Source organism: Pomacea canaliculata, linkage group LG2 (genome assembly GCF_003073045.1).
Source record: "Pomacea canaliculata isolate SZHN2017 linkage group LG2, ASM307304v1, whole genome shotgun sequence".
In the NCBI taxonomy this organism is placed as follows: domain Eukaryota; kingdom Metazoa; phylum Mollusca; class Gastropoda; order Architaenioglossa; family Ampullariidae; genus Pomacea; species Pomacea canaliculata.
This window is the reverse complement of record NC_037591.1, coordinates 10,634,617-10,653,020: the sequence shown is the minus strand read 5'-3', so window position 1 is coordinate 10,653,020 and position 18,404 is coordinate 10,634,617. Positions and strand designations below refer to the sequence as shown.

Below are 18,404 nucleotides of genomic sequence, written 5' to 3'. Positions count from 1 at the left end.
TTCTTGTTGGTGTTCTTTGTAGGGTACTGTTGACCGTTTTCGATGTCCTCCATTGACTGGGCAGGCAACTCTGACCACGCGTACAATGATGTCTGGAGGGGAGAGGATCGGGTAGGTTGTTGCCGTCTGTCACTCCGGTCTTGTTCACTCTATTGAGTATGACGTGTGTGTTCCTGGCAGTTGGAGGTACCTAGGGGGACAGTAGCAGGGTGTTTGTGGTCCGTCGTGCACTAGTTATCTTCGTTAACAGCAGCCTCGTTGTCGATGACGTCACCGGTTCTGGGGCGTGTGCGTCTCGGTTCAGCGGATTTGTTCATTGTTGTAAACGGCGAACTTGACTTTTTCACGAAGTTTAGACACGTTGTGTGGTAACGGCTGAATAGCCTGGTGGCTAAAGACGACGTCTGAAGACTGAAAGGTGGTGTGTTCAAATCTGACAGTGACAAATAAAAGTCTGAGTGAGTGAGTGAGTGAGTGAGTGAGTGAGTGAGTGAGTGAGTGAGTGAGTGAGTGAGTGAGTGAGTGAGTGAGTGAGTGAGTGAGTGAGTGAGTGAGTGAGTGAGTGATGAGTGAGTGAGTGAGTGAGTGAGTGAGTGAGTGAGTGAGTGAGTGAGTGAGTGAGTGAGTGAGTGAGTGAGTGAGTGAGTGAGTGATGTGAGTGAGTGAGTGAGTGAGTGAGTGAGTGAGTGAGTGAGTGAGTGAGTGAGTGAGTGAGTGAGTGAGTGAGTGAGTGAGTGAGTGAGTGAGTGAGTGAGTGAGTGAGTGAGTGAGTGAGTGAGTGAGTGAGTGAGTGAGTGAGTGAGTGAGTGAGTGAGTGAGTGAGTGAGTGAGTGAGTGAGTGAGTGAGTGAGTGAGTGAGTGAGTGAGTGAGTGAGTGAGTGAGTGAGTGAGTGAGTGAGTGAGTGAGTGAGTGAGTGAGTGAGTGAGTGAGTGAGTGAGTGAGTGAGTGAGTGAGTGAGTGAGTGAGTGAGTGAGTGAGTGAGTGAGTGAGTGAGTGAGTGAGTGAGTGAGTGAGTGAGTGAGTGAGTGAGTGAGTGAGTGAGTGAGTGAGTGAGTGAGTGAGTGAGTGAGTGAGTGAGTGAGTGAGTGAGTGAGTGAGTGAGTGAGTGAGTGAGTGAGTGAGTGAGTGAGTGAGTGAGTGAGTGAGTGAGTGAGTGAGTGAGTGAGTGAGTGAGTGAGTGAGTGAGTGAGTGAGTGAGTGAGTGAGTGAGTGAGTGAGTGAGTGAGTGAGTGAGTGAGTGAGTGAGTGAGTGAGTGAGTGAGTGAGTGAGTGAGTGAGTGAGTGAGTGAGTGAGTGAGTGAGTGAGTGAGTGAGTGAGTGAGTGAGTGAGTGAGTGAGTGAGTGAGTGAGTGAGTGAGTGAGTGAGTGAGTGAGTGAGTGAGTGAGTGAGTGAGTGAGTGAGTGAGTGAGTGAGTGAGTGAGTGAGTGAGTGAGTGAGTGAGTGAGTGAGTGAGTGAGTGAGTGAGTGAGTGAGTGAGTGAGTGAGTGAGTGAGTGAGTGAGTGAGTGAGTGAGTGAGTGAGTGAGTGAGTGAGTGAGTGAGTGAGTGAGTGAGTGAGTGAGTGAGTGAGTGAGTGAGTGAGTGAGTGAGTGAGTGAGTGAGTGAGTGAGTGAGTGAGTGAGTGAGTGAGTGAGTGAGTGAGTGAGTGAGTGAGTGAGTGAGTGAGTGAGTGAGTGAGTGAGTGAGTGAGTGAGTGAGTGAGTGAGTGAGTGAGTGAGTGAGTGAGTGAGTGAGTGAGTGAGTGAGTGAGTGAGTGAGTGAGTGAGTGAGTGAGTGAGTGAGTGAGTGAGTGAGTGAGTGAGTGAGTGAGTGAGTGAGTGAGTGAGTGAGTGAGTGAGTGAGTGAGTGAGTGAGTGAGTGAGTGAGTGAGTGAGTGAGTGAGTGAGTGAGTGAGTGAGTGAGTGAGTGAGTGAGTGAGTGAGTGAGTGAGTGAGTGAGTGAGTGAGTGAGTGAGTGAGTGAGTGAGTGAGTGAGTGAGTGAGTGAGTGAGTGAGTGAGTGAGTGAGTGAGTGAGTGAGTGAGTGAGTGAGTGAGTGAGTGAGTGAGTGAGTGAGTGAGTGAGTGAGTGAGTGAGTGAGTGAGTGAGTGAGTGAGTGAGTGAGTGAGTGAGTGAGTGAGTGAGTGAGTGAGTGAGTGAGTGAGTGAGTGAGTGAGTGAGTGAGTGAGTGAGTGAGTGAGTGAGTGAGTGAGTGAGTGAGTGAGTGAGTGAGTGAGTGAGTGAGTGAGTGAGTGAGTGAGTGAGTGAGTGAGTGAGTGAGTGAGTGAGTGAGTGAGTGAGTGAGTGAGTGAGTGAGTGAGTGAGTGAGTGAGTGAGTGAGTGAGTGAGTGAGTGAGTGAGTGAGTGAGTGAGTGAGTGAGTGAGTGAGTGAGTGAGTGAGTGAGTGAGTGAGTGAGTGAGTGAGTGAGTGAGTGAGTGAGTGAGTGAGTGAGTGAGTGAGTGAGTGAGTGAGTGAGTGAGTGAGTGAGTGAGTGAGTGAGTGAGTGAGTGAGTGATGAGTGAGTGAGTGAGTGAGTGAGTGAGTGAGTGAGTGAGTGAGTGAGTGAGTGAGTGAGTGAGTGAGTGAGTGAGTGAGTGAGTGAGTGAGTGAGTGAGTGAGTGAGTGAGTGAGTGAGTGAGTGAGTGAGTGAGTGAGTGAGTGAGTGAGTGAGTGAGTGAGTGAGTGAGTGAGTGAGTGAGTGAGTGAGTGAGTGAGTGAGTGAGTGAGTGAGTGAGTGAGTGAGTGAGTGAGTGAGTGAGTGAGTGAGTGAGTGAGTGAGTGAGTGAGTGAGTGAGTGAGTGAGTGAGTGAGTGAGTGAGTGAGTGATGTGAGTGAGTGAGTGAGTGAGTGAGTGAGTGAGTGAGTGAGTGAGTGAGTGAGTGAGTGAGTGAGTGAGTGAGTGAGTGAGTGAGTGAGTGAGTGAGTGAGTGAGTGAGTGAGTGAGTGAGTGAGTGAGTGAGTGAGTGAGTGAGTGAGTGAGTGAGTGAGTGACACGCGACTCGCTCCACGTGCGCCGCGCGATCACAACGTACATAATTCATTCCATTCATACATAATTCATTCCATGCTGCAGTAAAGCTCATCCTAGTAGAAAAATATACTCCCAGATATTTATAGTTATTTGTTACTTTAACTTCTAAATTACCATACATCCATTTCTCTTTGGAGGAGAGGTAACCACCCTTCCTAAAAACTATAACATTAGTTTATCCAAATTAACAGTCAACTTCAATCTATCTGCTTCTTGTTTCAGTAAATTTAGTTGATTCTGTAAACCAATAGCTGTATTCGAAACAAGAGCCACATCATCTGCAAACAATAGTAAAAAAATTTCTACAGCCTCAGGTATTAACTGGATCCCATGTTTACCTCCCTTGCTTATTTCAATTGCTAGTTCATTAATGAAGAAGGAGAACATTAAAGGACTGAGTAAACAGCCTTGCTTGACTCCTTGAGGGCATTCAAACATGTCTGTAGTTACAGACTTATCTCTAACCCATGCAAAAACTGATCTATATATTGCCCGCAAAGCCATATACATTCTACCATTCACACCATTCTTTCTCAGAATACTCCAGAGCAAATTTCTATTAACTGAATCGAAAGCTCGCTTAAAGTCCACAAATGCAACATACATCTTCTTATTTCTTATCAAGTGCTTCTGCACTATAGCAAACAAAGTAAAGATATGGTTAATTGTACTATAGCCTTTTCTAAAGCCTGCCTGCTCCTCTATAAGCTTTTCTTCTGCTTCTGCCCATCTTGATAATCTCCTATTCAATATATCTGTGTAAATTTTACTAATAACACTAGTTAGTGCCACTCCTCTATAATTTTCTGGTTCGTTTATATTTCCTTTTTTATGTATTGGTACTATGATAGATTTGAACCATTCGAATGGGAAGGTGCCTTTCTCAAATAAAATATTGAACAGTTTTAGCAAAAAGTCAAGAGTAGCTTCGTTTGAGTTTTTTAACATTTCACTAATAATTTTGTCTGTACCTGCACTTTTTCCGTTTTTTAAATGTTTAATGCCGTTTTTGACTTCTTCAATGGTTATTGGGTCATTGAGTAAACATTCTTCTTCAGTCGATCTATCTGGCACTTCATCTGTATCTTCATCTGTGAGTGAGTGAGTGAGTGAGTGAGTGCCATATGCAGAGAAAGAAGAGCGTGCCCGAGACGAGAGCTGAATCCAGGACAGCCAACCCTCACTGTATTGGTGACAGGCGCTAACCGTTGCGCCCGTGTGCGGACGTTTCGCCGCCGGACGTTTCGCCGCATTATGTCAGAGAGAGAGAGAGAGAGCTTACTTACTTCTCAAAGAATGAAAGTAACTACTAGATTACACAATAAATCTTTATTTCAAACAAATTTTACACACAGACTTCACAGACAGTTCACTTTGATTGTCACAGATTATGCGCAACAGCTTTGAGAAAAAAACGTTGATACAATGGCGAGAGAAATGTGTGAGCTAACGGTTCACATGAGGAGGGATAGTGAGAGAGAGAGTTCATTGATACATTGATACAATGGCGAGAGAAATGTGTGAGCTAAGGGCGTCACACACTTGACTTCGGCTAAAGGTCCCGCGTGAAATGCCGAAATGAAGTGCCCCGTGCCGAAACGTCCGGCTCCGAAACGTCCGTAGTCATGGCTAGCAGACCTGCGCGTGCTCCGTCGATGCAGATGGTCTCGCCTACCCTCCTCCTTCTCTCTCTCTCGCGGTGCATCCCGTGCCGTCTGCCGCCGCAGTGCCGTTCGAACCCTTGCCATCGATTGGGAAAACGGCCGCGCGCGGCACGCGGCGAGCGTGCGACAGTCAATGCATCTTGCCGCTCCACACTCCGCAAGGCGCCGCTCCGTGGGACGCTGCACGAGGCGTACACAACGCGACTCGCTCCACGTGCGCCGCGCGATGACAACGTTCCGCGTGCCGCTTCCCGCGGTCATCAGTGTCGTGACGATCGCCGTCCCACTCCGCCGATTGTCGCTGCAACTCTCCTGCGCGTGAAGTTACGGATCGTCTCCCCTTCATACACACCAGCGCCACCGGGCAAGGAGAATTCGCGGATGGCTGAAGTGTTGGCTGGATCTTGATCCACGAGCTGTTGCTAGGCAAGGGGATGACTACAAGCTGTGCGTTGAGTGGATCTGGATCCGTGAGAGTTGCCAGGCAAGCCAACATTTTGCAGTGATGTGAATCTGTCAGTCTGCCATACAGTTCGCTGAAAAATTGCATCTTGTTCCTCCGCTGAACTGTTCATGGAAGGAAAGAGAAAAGCCCCGGGGTAGAAAAGCGACGACACTGTGTTTTGTGGATCTCTACATTCCTTCAACGAACCGATGGTGTGGACGCTACCTTAACACTGCCATACTAGGATTCATGGTAGGTGTGTGATATACCTTTTACCTTTAATTCCTGTGTGTACTTTCTGGGTCGGTTGCTTGGTTGGAAGGCTGGCTGGTTAGCATTTTATTGTTACTAGTTTTTTCTGTTCAAAAAAATGTTCCACTTCAATATTTATTTGTGTACCTACAGCCTTAGGATCTTATTTCCATGCATTAAAGGGCCCATAAATTTTGAAGAGCAAATTGGCAGTTTAAAAATGTAGAGCCACTTGAGTGAATAGGGGAAAGAGATAAGAGCGCTCGTGCACGTGACCCACCCAGTGTTCTCCATGTCCCCAGGCTCAGCAGTCTTTTTGATCCACCCTGATTAAGTACTTGTTTTGATCCACCCAGAGTCAGAAGTTTTCATACTGAACCATATATATATATAAGCGTCAAATGAGTGAGCGAGTATCGGCCAACTGCGATTTAAGATTTTTCTGCGCATGCGTCGATAGTTCCGTATCCGTTTCCTCTGTTCCTCGCAGCTCCATTGTCGTCTATTCTATAGCTTTTCTTTTGCTGTCTGCTCTCTAGCTCGGGGTTTACTGCGTTCATTCACTATACACTACATTTGCTACAGAGCACATCCTAAGGTCTAGTGTAACGGAAGGAGACCAGGACGAGAGTAAATCTTTGTGAGACTTGTAACTGCACGAAAGCAATGAATGGCGAACAACAACAACAACAACAACAACAACAACAACAACAACAACAACAAAATAATAACACCATCACTGCCCAGCTGACTGCACTGACCTATGATGCAATATCAGTGACAGTGAAAAACCAGGAGAACGCGCATTCAAGAACTTGTGGAGAGTTAGAAGTGTTGTGATAGAGTGAACAGTCGTTACTGTGAACTGATTATGACATACGCATGCGCGTACAGACTGGAGTACACCATGTCAAAATCAAATGTGCACACACACACACAAACTTATTCCATAAGCGTACTCATACAGATTGATGCAATAATTGAATTTAAGCTAGGTTCTACTTAGTCTTAGTTCTACTTAAATACCGTGCTACACTATGCTACACTTTGTTGTATCAGATTTTTCTGGCTTCTGTTTCCCAAGCTCCCTTCTAGACACCGGTAGTTAGAAACAGATATGCATCCGCACCCTCAGGCTTCTTTACTTCCGCTAAGTTTCCACATCTCTAAGCTCTTTAGCCACAGCTGTGGACTGTGAGCAAAGTCCAAAGTCCGCGCTAATTACAGGTCCAATCACGTGACCTGCACTGCCTCCGGTCCACAGAGGACCTAACCCTGAGGTAACGATATTTCATTACTACAATTCTTTGGTGTTTGAAAGATTTAGTACTTGTCATGAAGATTAGAACAATCTCCAAAAGCGAGTTAACAATTCATTCTGTTTCTTGGTTTCGTCTGGCTTTTTTGTCGTGCGTGATCTCACACATTAAGTAATTGCTTTGAGCCATAAATTTTAATTAGAATCGTTTAGTGTTCATGGAATTCAGTTTAACCTAGTAGTGGTGAGAATTATTCTTTATAATTAAGCCTCCGAACACATGTTTACACCCAGAGTATGAAAACTGTCCATTAAGCGTTCATCTCACTCTCCTATTTCTCCTAAACCTTCGTATGAAGCCTAAATCGTGAAAATACACTCTCGGACATACATTGTCACAATTAGTGTCTACAAAAAGAACTAATGATCATGACAGCAATTAAGACAAACAGTGACAGTGACAAGGAGACAGACCGTAACGACTTTCCCATTCAAAGTTGTCGTGAAACGACGGAAGTCTGTTTTTGACCACATCCGGGCTCTTAACACCGCCAAGTGTTCATTCTTTGCCGGAAATGAGGAAGCTTCCTGTTGTGGCAGTTCTCTGGCTGGAGCTAGCTCACGGCAAAGCAATCCATCTACGGAAAAATGTTTTTTTTCAGTCTTTTGGTGATGAATGTAAAAAGAAATTGCATCAATATTGTCACATCTTGGTGGAGGTCAATAACAAGAAAGACAGGTTAGCGAATAAATAATTAATTATTTTGAAATCGGCCAAAATAAGGACGTGAGGATAATTGCAGCATGGCAGTTTTACACAAACAGTTATAGAAGAACAGAACCACACAGTTACATGATTACATTAATAATTGTGAACAATGAACAATTTCGATTTGAAGATGTGTACCGCGCGTAGAAAGATGTGATTTTTTTATTGCAATTAGCAGGCTCGCAATAATTGTTTGTGTTTGAGCTTCTTTCATTCATGAGCAAGCGCGTACCTTGTGGCTTTTCCTAAACCTTATTCTATGTCTTCATAGTTAAAGTCTACCCCGAGTATAAATTTGAAATTAAGAGTAAAGCTGGAATTGAGTTGTAGAAGATAACCTGTTATTTGTCATAAAATACCTTTAATTACACTTTTTTCAGACAACATCCTGAATATTGCCCTAGATTTGTACTCATGACATCATCCAAAGCCAATACGAGAGCTTGGTGAATATGTTAATGAGTTGCTCAATCAGATAGCAAGCATTCAGGGAAGTAAGGATCTCCTTTCGAAACCCCAGTGAATACTTCGATGTTCAAAGCTTTGAACAAAACAGAATTGTTTGCTCAGACAGGCAAAAATCATTAAATGAACCAAACCCATTAAGTGGAAAACAATTTTGCACCCAGATTAACCTTTAAAGGGTCACAAGAGTGCAAAGTATTTTGTTTCTTAATTAAATGTCAAAATCCAGGTAATATCAAATGCCAGAAGGTTCCAGGAATGTTTGTCGCACAGGTGAGAACTCGTTGTTCAATTTTACAGACAGAAAGAGGAATACAGGGTCAGAGCACTGATGACGGGAAGATGATTTAGTTCTTCATCCCTCGCGTGTGACTTGATCAAAGGGGAAAGGTGTCACGGAAAGGTGGACAAGAACAAGCCACAAAGTGCAAACACTATTGTGTGTTCCTTTGTAGGTTTTGTCAGCCATTTTGGTAGTTGTTTGATCTGTGGATCGATCAGTTGTCTGTCTGTCTGTCTGTCTGTCTGTCTGTCTGTCTGTCTGTCTGTCTGTCTGTCTGTCTGTCTGTCTCTCTGTCTGTCTCTCTGTCTGTCTGTCTGTCTGTCTGTCCGTCCGATAAAGAGCGTGATTGTTCTGAAACGACCCCACCAACCCTGGTTAATGGACACTGGCACTTCTCACGGTGTGCAAACAGGGACAGATCCTCCCATCCCTACAACAACCACCACACGAATCTTGTTTGACCAGATCCGGATGTGTTGTCATCAGATACGCTCGTCGTTCGTTATTTCTAAACAATATATCGTAATATATACATGCAAATATTATCGTATCATTGAAGAAAGCTTTTGAAGTACGCAAACACCATACGAACAAAACTGTTTTTATTGTTTCATTTAGATTAATGTCTGATAAATGACAAGTACTGCGTTTCATCTATCATCCCACTGTAGTTATAAGTGGCAATAATATTTCAACACCTGTTGCCTCATTGACATCCATCATCATCATTGACGTCATTCGTCATCATCATTACTACAACCACCAAGCTATCGATAGGTACCCTGGTTATCTATCTGGTCTCTCCCTGTTAAAACAATAAATCAAGTGAACGTATCTAAACCTTTGAAAATCCACGCACATGCACCAGCTTCTCGCACCACTTTACCTGGACGCTTGCAATTTAAAATACACAACAATGCTTAACAAAGAAAGTGTTTTCGAAGAAAACACAGGTAACGATGTAAGAAACTGCTTACTCTCTTACCTAGATGAAGTTGGTGACTTTTTTTTTAACGAAACGTGTTTCGATGCAAATTTTTACCTAGCATATTGCGATATAAAAGGAAAGAAAAATGCAGCAAAGAAGGTATTTTTCATTGAAGAACCCAGGTAACGATGCAGGTATTTGTTTATTCTCCTAACGACATGAATTTGTGATCATCAGTTTTTTTAAATTTTGATTTTCTCTGCAGGTGAGACGCAAATGCATCGACAGTACCACCCTTGTGGGGAGACTGTAAGATAACAAAGAATGGAACATGCTGAAGGGGAAAGTAGGCCAAAGCTGACGGAGACGTTGTCATGGTGATCTTTTGTGACGGAAACCCCCGCCGCTTGCTCTCTGTCCAAGTACGAGAGTACCGTTATTGACGTCACGGTAGTGTCCTGATGGCGCACACTTCTGCCAGCGTCGAGGATTGGCTGGACGCCAACCCTGATGTCATGGAAGACTATTTCCTTCGCAAGGCCGACATCGGCCTCGTCAACCGCTGGCTGACGCAGCACGGGCTGAACGCGCTGCCGGAGATGTCCCCGGTCATCGGCAAGCACATGTCGTTGTCGGCTGATAGCAGCGCCCCCTCTTCCCCCGTGGACACCCGCTTCGGGGAGTCCGGGTTCTTCGAGTCCCGCCACCACCGGTCCAACTCCAAGAAGTTCCGGACGTACGAGCCCACCCCGGATAGCAGTGCGGAGTCCCGCCGCAGCAGCCTGAAGGAGATGCGACAGTTTCGCTCCCTGCCCCCCACCTCCGTCAACATGCTGAGCCTGCTGATTCAGTCCAAGGTGCGCCTGCCCAGGTACCCCAGCAAAGACATCGACCACAAGCGCGAGCTGCGCTACACCAACGAGCGAGCCTTTTTTCTGGAGATTGTCAAGGATATCTCCAACGATCTCGACCTCAAGTCGCTGAGCAGCAAGATGGTGGCCAACATGTGTTGTCTGACCGACGCCGACAAGGCTTCGCTGTTCCTGGTGGAGGGTCGACACGGTGGGCGACCATCCCTCGTGTCCAAAATCTTTGACGTTCACGCGGGGACTAGCATCCTCCCGTCCACCACGGGGGACACCCGCATCCCTTGGGGCCAGGGGATCATAGGACACGTGGCGCAGACCGGAGAGATGGTCAGCCTGCGGAACGCGATGGAGGTGAGTAGGTTTCTTGTCGTCTGCCAGCCTGAGTGGGTGCAGACTTCTTTGTCTGATTATTACTGAATTTTGTCAGCAACATGTGTGGCACGTCAAATACATAATGGAGGAATGGTAGACCCATCTCTGTGGTTGGAAAAGGTTGCTGGGCTTACACTCTGTGTGGGTGTGTTTGTGGACGTGTTCGTTTCGTGATGTTTGTCATCATGATGAAGCCTATGATATATATGTGGGAATACGTATACGTGGGAAAATACCTATTCTATTTAGTGGATACACTCACACCCATGGCTTTGCATGTCTGGACCTAGTTTTGTCTGCCCTCCGCCCCACCACAAGTTGGTCAATACCTTGATCTCAGTCAATACCTCCCGATATTTTCAGCGTGCTGTCGCTGTTTGATCATGTGGACGCATGCACCATGGGCACTCTGGGAATCTGAACACAAAAAAGAAAAGCGGTTAATTCTGACAAATATTTCATAAGGACTGAGTTCTTAGAGTCATTCAAACATGTCCTATTAACTCAGTTCTTCCATAAACACCTGGAGTTTTAGTTCACAAACTTCTTTCTGGTCATTAAATATCCGCTTCAGCTTTGAGTTTGTTTGCTGTTCAATGTCTACCGTTTGCATTTCTCAATGTAATAGACTAGAGCTTAACTCTAGTGTTGTGGTAGAGATATATACAAGAGTATTAGTATTAGGTATTAGTATTAGTATTAGTATTAGTATTAGTATTAGTATTAGTAGTCGTCAGTAACAGCACAAGTCTGATATCTTAGTGGCAGTTATTTTCTTATGATAACAGTTCTCCCCAGTCCGACGATTGCCGGTGCCTTAACAAGGATCTCACTCACTCACATTATTTGCAGTTTTTGCAACTTGCCAACTAAAGGAAAACCAAAATAAACGTATTTACTTATGAAGCGAGAAATAATTACTATCCACGCAAAAAAAAAAAAAAAAGATCCCATCAAGATGGAATCAGTAATCTTAATAGTACTTCCTCATACTCCACCCCCCAGATTTCTCCAGTCACTGATATCTATAGTTACCATTTTAGTAATTAAAAGGGGTTTGTGTATAAGGAAGCGAGTCAAGCGTGATGGGAGCTACCCATCGGAGGCAGTGTCAGATATTCGGCAGCAAGTAGAATGTCAACTAAAGCCACAAATTAGCTTGGGTCAGTATGTTATCACCACAACAAAACCTGCTTCAGTTTCATCTGATGACACTAGAATCAAAGAAACAGGTAGTCTGGTCCGACTCAGCTCGTCATTCCTACCTTTTAAATCTCTAGTCAGTGACAGGACATCTGTTGATCAGCGACTTCGCAGCCAATCAGAAACATCGAGACAGGGAACTGGGAGGTATTAACTGAATTTAACGGGTATGGGTTAATTATGACAACAGTGATCTGGCTTCAGATTTTTTGTATGCTTAGTTTCTCCTAGTCAGTAAAAATTTTCATTATACGTCGAGACATAAAAAGCGATTTTAATGCAACCGTCTAGCGCCAACGGGTACCATCTGAATTACCTCTAATGACGTCACAGACGGGACGGCAGCGGAGCATAACTCCAGGAATAAAATGAAATGACTGAACAGCTAAAAAAAAATCATTGATTCTTTCAATATCCCTCCCAGATGCGAATCGGGATGCTGAAATTTTAAACTATAATAAAACTTCAGTCACGTGTCTACGTCAAAGCGAGCTGGAGGTTTTATGCCGTTTTGTTCATGAATGTTGACCAACCATTACAAAGACGACAACGAAACATTAATTTCTCAAAGAATCGACAATAACAAAACATAATAAGAATATTTTAAATATTATACTCTCTTGGCGCAGACGTACAGCCATTGATTTCACATCCACCACCTCACATGCACGAATGCACAACAAGAATAAACTAAATGCGCATCATTGCTGTGGTGTTCAGTAAACCTCCGTCTTCAGAATCGTGATGACTTCGAACTTTTAAACTGTACTAAAACTTTCGTTCAAATGGTTTAAAGAAAACTGGCTGGGGTTTAATGGCAGACTTCAGCTCTACTCAACCGCTAGCTGACCAAACTACATTATTATATAAAGCAATAAATTTTAATTTACTCAAAGCATTGAAAATTATAAACAAGAAAGTAAATGTGATTTGAAATTATAAGAAAAGTTTGCCTCCAAGGGGTCCTGGTGCCTTGTGTTTGGCAGACAAGTTGTCCCCAAAGATAAGACCTATAACACTAAACACGAATGGTTTCACGAGTTCGCATGCATTTACTTATCATTCTGTGTGTGTGTGTGTGAGACTGCCCCAAAGTCATATCATCTTGGGAAACTAATTTGAACTTAGCTCAGCATGTTGACTAAAGTTTCAGAGCCCCGAAGATTCACCCCCAAACCATTGATTTACCGTGACTTTTACTCACAACTTGTCCAAGAGAACATTGAATGAAGAACCATGATTGTTTACATGGGTACATTGTGCTGTTAATGAGAGTTAGTGTTTCATCTTGATCGGTTTCTACAACTAAAACTAAAAAGGGTCCAAAGACTAATAGGTGTGAGGAAGTAGTTTGCCCTGTACAACACGTTTGAAATATTTACAAAACGCTTATTTATAATTATTTTGTAGATTGTTAAATAACATATAAATATATTTTATACTTAACAGTTATCACAGTTTAAAAAAATATAAGGTATACACGTGTTAATATATTATCAAGAACGATCACTCGCCCAACCCTTATCCGAATGTGTTCCGGTCACCGCCATCTTTAAATATAAAATACAGCGAAATTGGAGTTACACTTGATCTGATCTTCATTCTTCTTCAGGAAAGATCTTCACGCTTCTTCGAAAGTTGTCAAGGTACAAGTAAATAGAATTTAAAATTGTAATATTCATTAACCAGCATATGAAAATTAAACAAAGATGATCGATTCCTACTTAAAATGGAGACACATCGAAAGAAATTACTCTAGGCCTAGGGACATGCAGTCAAATCTGCCCTACACATGTAGCAAAAGTTAGCGAAATTAGAAAAAAAAACTATATTCAACTGCACATAATTTAAGTGTCTATGTAAAAGTTGTTGTAACAAAATTATGTGCATTTTTGCTTTCCATTTTTTTCTGCTGGGTTGACACCTACAATTTTAACTACTTTTAGGTTCTTCAGTACATCTGATTCAAAACACCAAACAAATACATGTTCTTTATTATTCAGTTTTTCAAAGCAGAATTTGAGTCTATGTGAGTGTATATATGTGTATATTGTTTTCATTTTCAGTCACTAAACCCAAATGCATGCAAAGTTAAGTAAATGTCATTAGCAACATTTACTTTTGCCCTGAATTTTGTACTTATTTGTTCCTATCCTAGCATGTTACCATATTTCTATACTATACAACAGGAAATTGATATTTGTTTGATGCTTAATAATTATTTTAAAGGATTTCTCTTTTTGTGTGGTATAAGTCAATGATGCTCATAAATTACGTTCCTTTAACGACAGGAATTTAAATGGATTGAGCATGCGTATATATAGGCATTGGAAGGGTTTTTCTGCTGAAAGCATATTATTTTTGTTAGCATTAAATATTTTCTATCTGTTCAAAAACCACTGTATTGGGAGGGCCCTTATAATGTCAAATACACCTAATAGAAAATGCATGATCAATAAAAACAAAAGAAATTGTAAACAAGTTATTTGGGTTGATATAGGCCAGTGTCCAATTAAAATGAAATGCAGTATTTTGATTAAAGAAATAAGATTTAGAAAAGACATTTAATTTGTTAAAGTTTCTTACATAGTCTTTTTCTATTTATTTGCTAGGTTTTGATGATCAAAGATTTAAAAGATGGAAAGAAGTCTGCAGCCATCATGCCCAATGAATGGCTAATCCCAGAGAGCACCAATAGATATTTCTTTGTTAAAAGTTAGTTAAAAGTAAATTATTTTCTCTGTGTGTGCTCTTTGATTACTCCTTTGTTAAAAAATTTAAAAAATATCTTCTAATGCACTAATGATACATTAAATATAGCACATCAAAGAATGTTTCATAAGACTTTTCTGGTGATTTGATCCCAAAATTGCTTGTTTTAGGAGCCCTGGCTGTGAAAGCAGTACATCACCACTTTGTATTCCCCCCACCAGCACAACCAAGACCTGTGAGATCAGTTATGTGCAAACTCCATCTTCTATCAGACTTTCTTGGTCTGTAGATTCTCCAGCACAGCCAGGACCATTTACTGCTATTAACAGTAAGGTTACACTTGAGCTTGAAATTAATATGTTTAGAGAATTAGAAGTACCTTTTTGTTTACTTTATGTATGCACAAGTAAAAGATGCAATCGCATTGTTTGTACACTTAAATACACTTGCATTGATATTTTTTTGTTTATCTTTAAGGGCCTCAATCACATATTCTGAGTTAACACCAGCAGCATCTTCAGCAGCTGCTACTGACAGTAAGGTTTTATGTGAACTTCCAGTGATTATATTTTAGAGAATTAGATGTGCTATTTTGTTGTGGGTGTGCATTAAGAGACCTACATTTATCAGCACTAAGAGACTTCATTTTGCTTTTAGGGGCCACCATCTACTATTCCTGCATCACCATCGTCAGCACCAGCAACATCTGCTAGCAACTGTAAGATTCTACTTAAACTTCCAATTATTACATTCAGTGAATTAGAAATGCTTATTTGTTTTATTTTTGCATGTGCAAGATATATATATATATGTAATCACCTTGTACTTTTAAATATCGGCATTAAGATAATCTTCTTTTTTTAGTACAAATGGTTCCAAGTTATTTTGAGAAAACTTTCAAAAAGATACAAGAACTCCAGAACAGTGTAGAGATCCTGCAGCGAAAGGTGAACCAGCAAAGCAATGTGGCTGCCAGCCATACAACTCCTGCCCCTCCAGATACCTTCCTCTTTCCACTGCAGGAAGTTTATCAACTGAAGTGGTTAAACGATACTTTGGCAGAGGAGGATAACAGACAAAAATTGGTAAGATGTAGGAAAGATTTTGTCAGTAACGGCGATTCCAAGAGACACGAAAGAATAACCAGGAGTAAAAAGTAACCTGTAAGTGTTTACTGCTTCCATATTTGTTAAACTTTGTCTTACCATATCAACTCATCCATTGTACGTGCCATCTTCAGAAGATTCACAGATGGGATTTTTATATATGTATAAGGAGACTGTTGCTGATCGAAATATTTTTGTTTCAGGTTTTGTATGTGAGCTATTTTGGTGGCCGTACACCAAAGAGGCTGAAGCATCTGCTTGCTCCAAAACTATTTTATACAGCTTGGAAGGGAGGAAGGAGAAACAAAGATCTAACACCTTGCAACATTTAAAAGCCACAATTTATGGTAAGTAGCATTCACAGCAGTTTTGGGGATTTGGGATGGAGATTTTTAAGCTTACCTTTCCAGTCACAAAGAATGCCCTTAATACCTAGCTTGTCACTAATTTTAATTTGGCACCATTTTAAGAGCCCTTTGTTCCTGCAACTTCCAAGACACTAGTCTTTGATTGACATTAGTTGCTGCAAAAAAGTCCATATTTTAAAAATAAATCATGCCTTTGACAGTATGCCACCAGCAATAATACACAATTTTCTCCTAAGCCAATGATATTAAGACTAATGTAATTGCAAAGATAATTTCTTAGTGTATATTGTACGCTTTTTTGGAAAGCTAACGCCTATTTCTTTTCGACTCACATGAAATTGCTTTTTTTTTGGTCCAGAGCCCATACTGAAACGATACAACGATGTCACAATGGCCACTTTGGACAAGTATACCGGGGAATGGCTGGCCGTATCAGGTGACTGTGATGGAGGCCACAAGTGGAGGGAGGAAAAAAAGCAACAAAGTGTGTCGAACACTTCATCTTGATGTCATTTTGGATGGGTGCTTGTATATATTATGTGAATTGCATGAGTTTTATACTTGGGTGTTTTATGGCCTTTTGGAGGGGTATTTGTAAATAATATTAATACCTTGATATTTATTTTATGTTTATTCATTTATAGATCTTTTGAGAGGGGTGTTTACATTTAGTATTGGTTTATATTTTATGTTGGTGCAATTTTTTTTAATCTTTATTGACAGTAAGTAGAAATAAAATGGCTATTATTCATTTTTACCATGTTCTCCTGGTTAAATCGTGATAAGAAAATTGTGTGTCTGCTGGTTATGATAGGGAATAAATAATGTATCTTAATATGGTTTTTGATAATATAGAACAACTTGCTTCAATATAGCTATTGTTAGTCTTGTTCTAATGACTTGTCAACTGAAGGACGTTTTACAGACCAAAACAAATGACAATGTTTTAAATGTATTGAACCAAGCTGTCTTCAGCTACAAGACTGCAGCAAACTAGGGTTGATATGGACCACCAAATACATCATTGGGGCATTATTGGTTGAATGTGGGGTTTCTATGGGCAATGCACGAATGGCCCAAGATTGGGATAAGATGGGGGATACCTTGGTACCAAGATTCGACCAAGACTTGCCCAATCTTGGGCCAAGCGTGGCCCAACTATCACCTCCAATGAAGATCCAATGAAAAGACCAAGGAAGAGCCAATATTGGTATCAAGGCTGACCAAGGATGCACCAAGCTTGGCCCAATCTTGGTGTGTTTGCTGGGTTGTTGTCTAGGTTCATATGCTCGATTCTCAACTTTAAAAGAGAAGAAATAAAACCAAAACTCCAGAAGAATAAGAAAAATAAAAACAAATGGAATAAAAGTGAAAAAAGGAAAACAATTCTACAATAAATTTTCCTGAAAGATTTTCTGAACATGGGCAGCATTCTCTCAATAAAACTCACCGCCTTCTTGCGCAATTGATTTAACTACAAAATCGTCCAACAGCATCTACAGTTTACCCGTCTACGAATCAAAATAAAACGTACATGCTTAAAGTTATAATAGCCATTGTGTTTCTTAAAAAAAAAAAGTAATTCATAAAAACTGCCACGTCGCAAGTCTTGGTGTCATCAGCCAATGAACTGGCGCCGCGTACGAGGCGACGGTTTAAAAACATGGCCAACGGATGTCTTGCTCGTCTGCTGCAGTCGAGGCTCTACAAGAAAGGAATCCAGTCTTCAAGCCACCCAGTCTTCTTGGTCTCGTGTTGTCGGAAGAATTATTACGAATTCGTAAGTCAGTTAGCCCTCTTCTCCATCTTGTTCGTGCAAATGTTTTTCGTCTACCTAGTAAGCGGTGTGACCGAATGTCGAAAGTTTTGAAACTTTTGAAATGTTGACTCTTGCTGGTAATCGTCTCAAAATGTTGACCTAAATCGTTATTGACAGTGTTCACCAACTGATCAACATCAATATTTTCTCGCTTCCAGTTATTAGGTCTGATTGATTGATAACGGTCCTTCTTAACGGGATACATAGTCTAATGTGCGACTATGTTTTGCAAACGAAAATAACGGTCAAGTAAATATTTGCCAAATAGTATCACATAGTCGAGAAAATATTTCAGCGTAAATAAACCCTTAAGGGGAAGTTTTGGTTTTAGTTTTCTTCAGTATATTTGTTAGATAAATGCTTGAAATCTTGTATGCAAGTAAACAAGATCGATAAAAGGTAGTACCGACTTAAAATTAGCAGTTTTTCTCTTTAATAAAATTGTGTGATTTTGTTAGACAAAGCAAAAGAATTACAAAGTACAAAACTTTAGAATCAGCATTGATATAAAGATTCTAACAAACAGTGGTTCGTGGTATCTTATATCATCAGCATGCTGCAGTTGTTATTGCTGGGTGTTGTATATAATGTTGAAAAGAGGAGAGTGACTTAAAAAAAGTTATCATACAAAACTCTTTAACCCTTTGCTTCCCAGGTGAGTGTTGCTGGTCTTTCAAACGACAAAATTCGGTTTTTGCTAAGTTCGATTGTTTTATTTACTTCAGTGTCTATTCAGTCGTTTTGTCGACCTGATTTCGATATGGTCACCTAAAGTTCTCTGCAAAAAATAAAGTATTTAAGGAAGTTTATTTGATCGTCTGCGCATCTGCAGTTTTGAGGAAAAAATTTGAGTTGTCTCAACGAAACTAAATTTTTTGCCA

The 18,404-nt window shown here is 41.5% G+C and overlaps 1 protein-coding gene across 1 annotated transcript; it reads left to right on the top strand.

Annotated features, from left to right (window-relative positions):
* Positions 1-4,856: 4,856 nt before the first annotated feature.
* LOC112556611 (dual 3',5'-cyclic-AMP and -GMP phosphodiesterase 11A-like) lies at positions 4,857-17,479 on the top strand. The gene is made up of 10 exons (XM_025225768.1): positions 4,857-5,375; positions 9,340-10,294; positions 14,131-14,233; positions 14,401-14,558; positions 14,708-14,766; positions 14,888-14,948; positions 15,095-15,315; positions 15,540-15,683; positions 16,063-16,958; positions 17,401-17,479. Exons 2-4 carry the CDS (start codon positions 9,536-9,538, stop codon positions 14,517-14,519), a joined length of 981 nt encoding a protein of 326 aa, XP_025081553.1. The 5' UTR covers positions 4,857-5,375; positions 9,340-9,535; the 3' UTR covers positions 14,520-14,558; positions 14,708-14,766; positions 14,888-14,948; positions 15,095-15,315; positions 15,540-15,683; positions 16,063-16,958; positions 17,401-17,479.
* Positions 17,480-18,404: the final 925 nt, after the last annotated feature.

What these genes read in the sequence shown, in the direction of transcription:
- LOC112556611 (XM_025225768.1), top strand. Translation starts at nt 9,536, where the DNA reads ATGGCGCACACTTCTGCCAGCGTCGAGGATTGGCTGGACGCCAACCCT. An exon ending in GCCTGCGGAACGCGATGGAG is followed by an intron (nt 10,295 to 14,130) that starts GTGAGTAGGTTT and finishes TTTATTTGCTAG; the next exon opens with GTTTTGATGATCAAAGATTT. An exon ending in TAGATATTTCTTTGTTAAAA is followed by an intron (nt 14,234 to 14,400) that starts GTTAGTTAAAAG and finishes TGCTTGTTTTAG; the next exon opens with GAGCCCTGGCTGTGAAAGCA.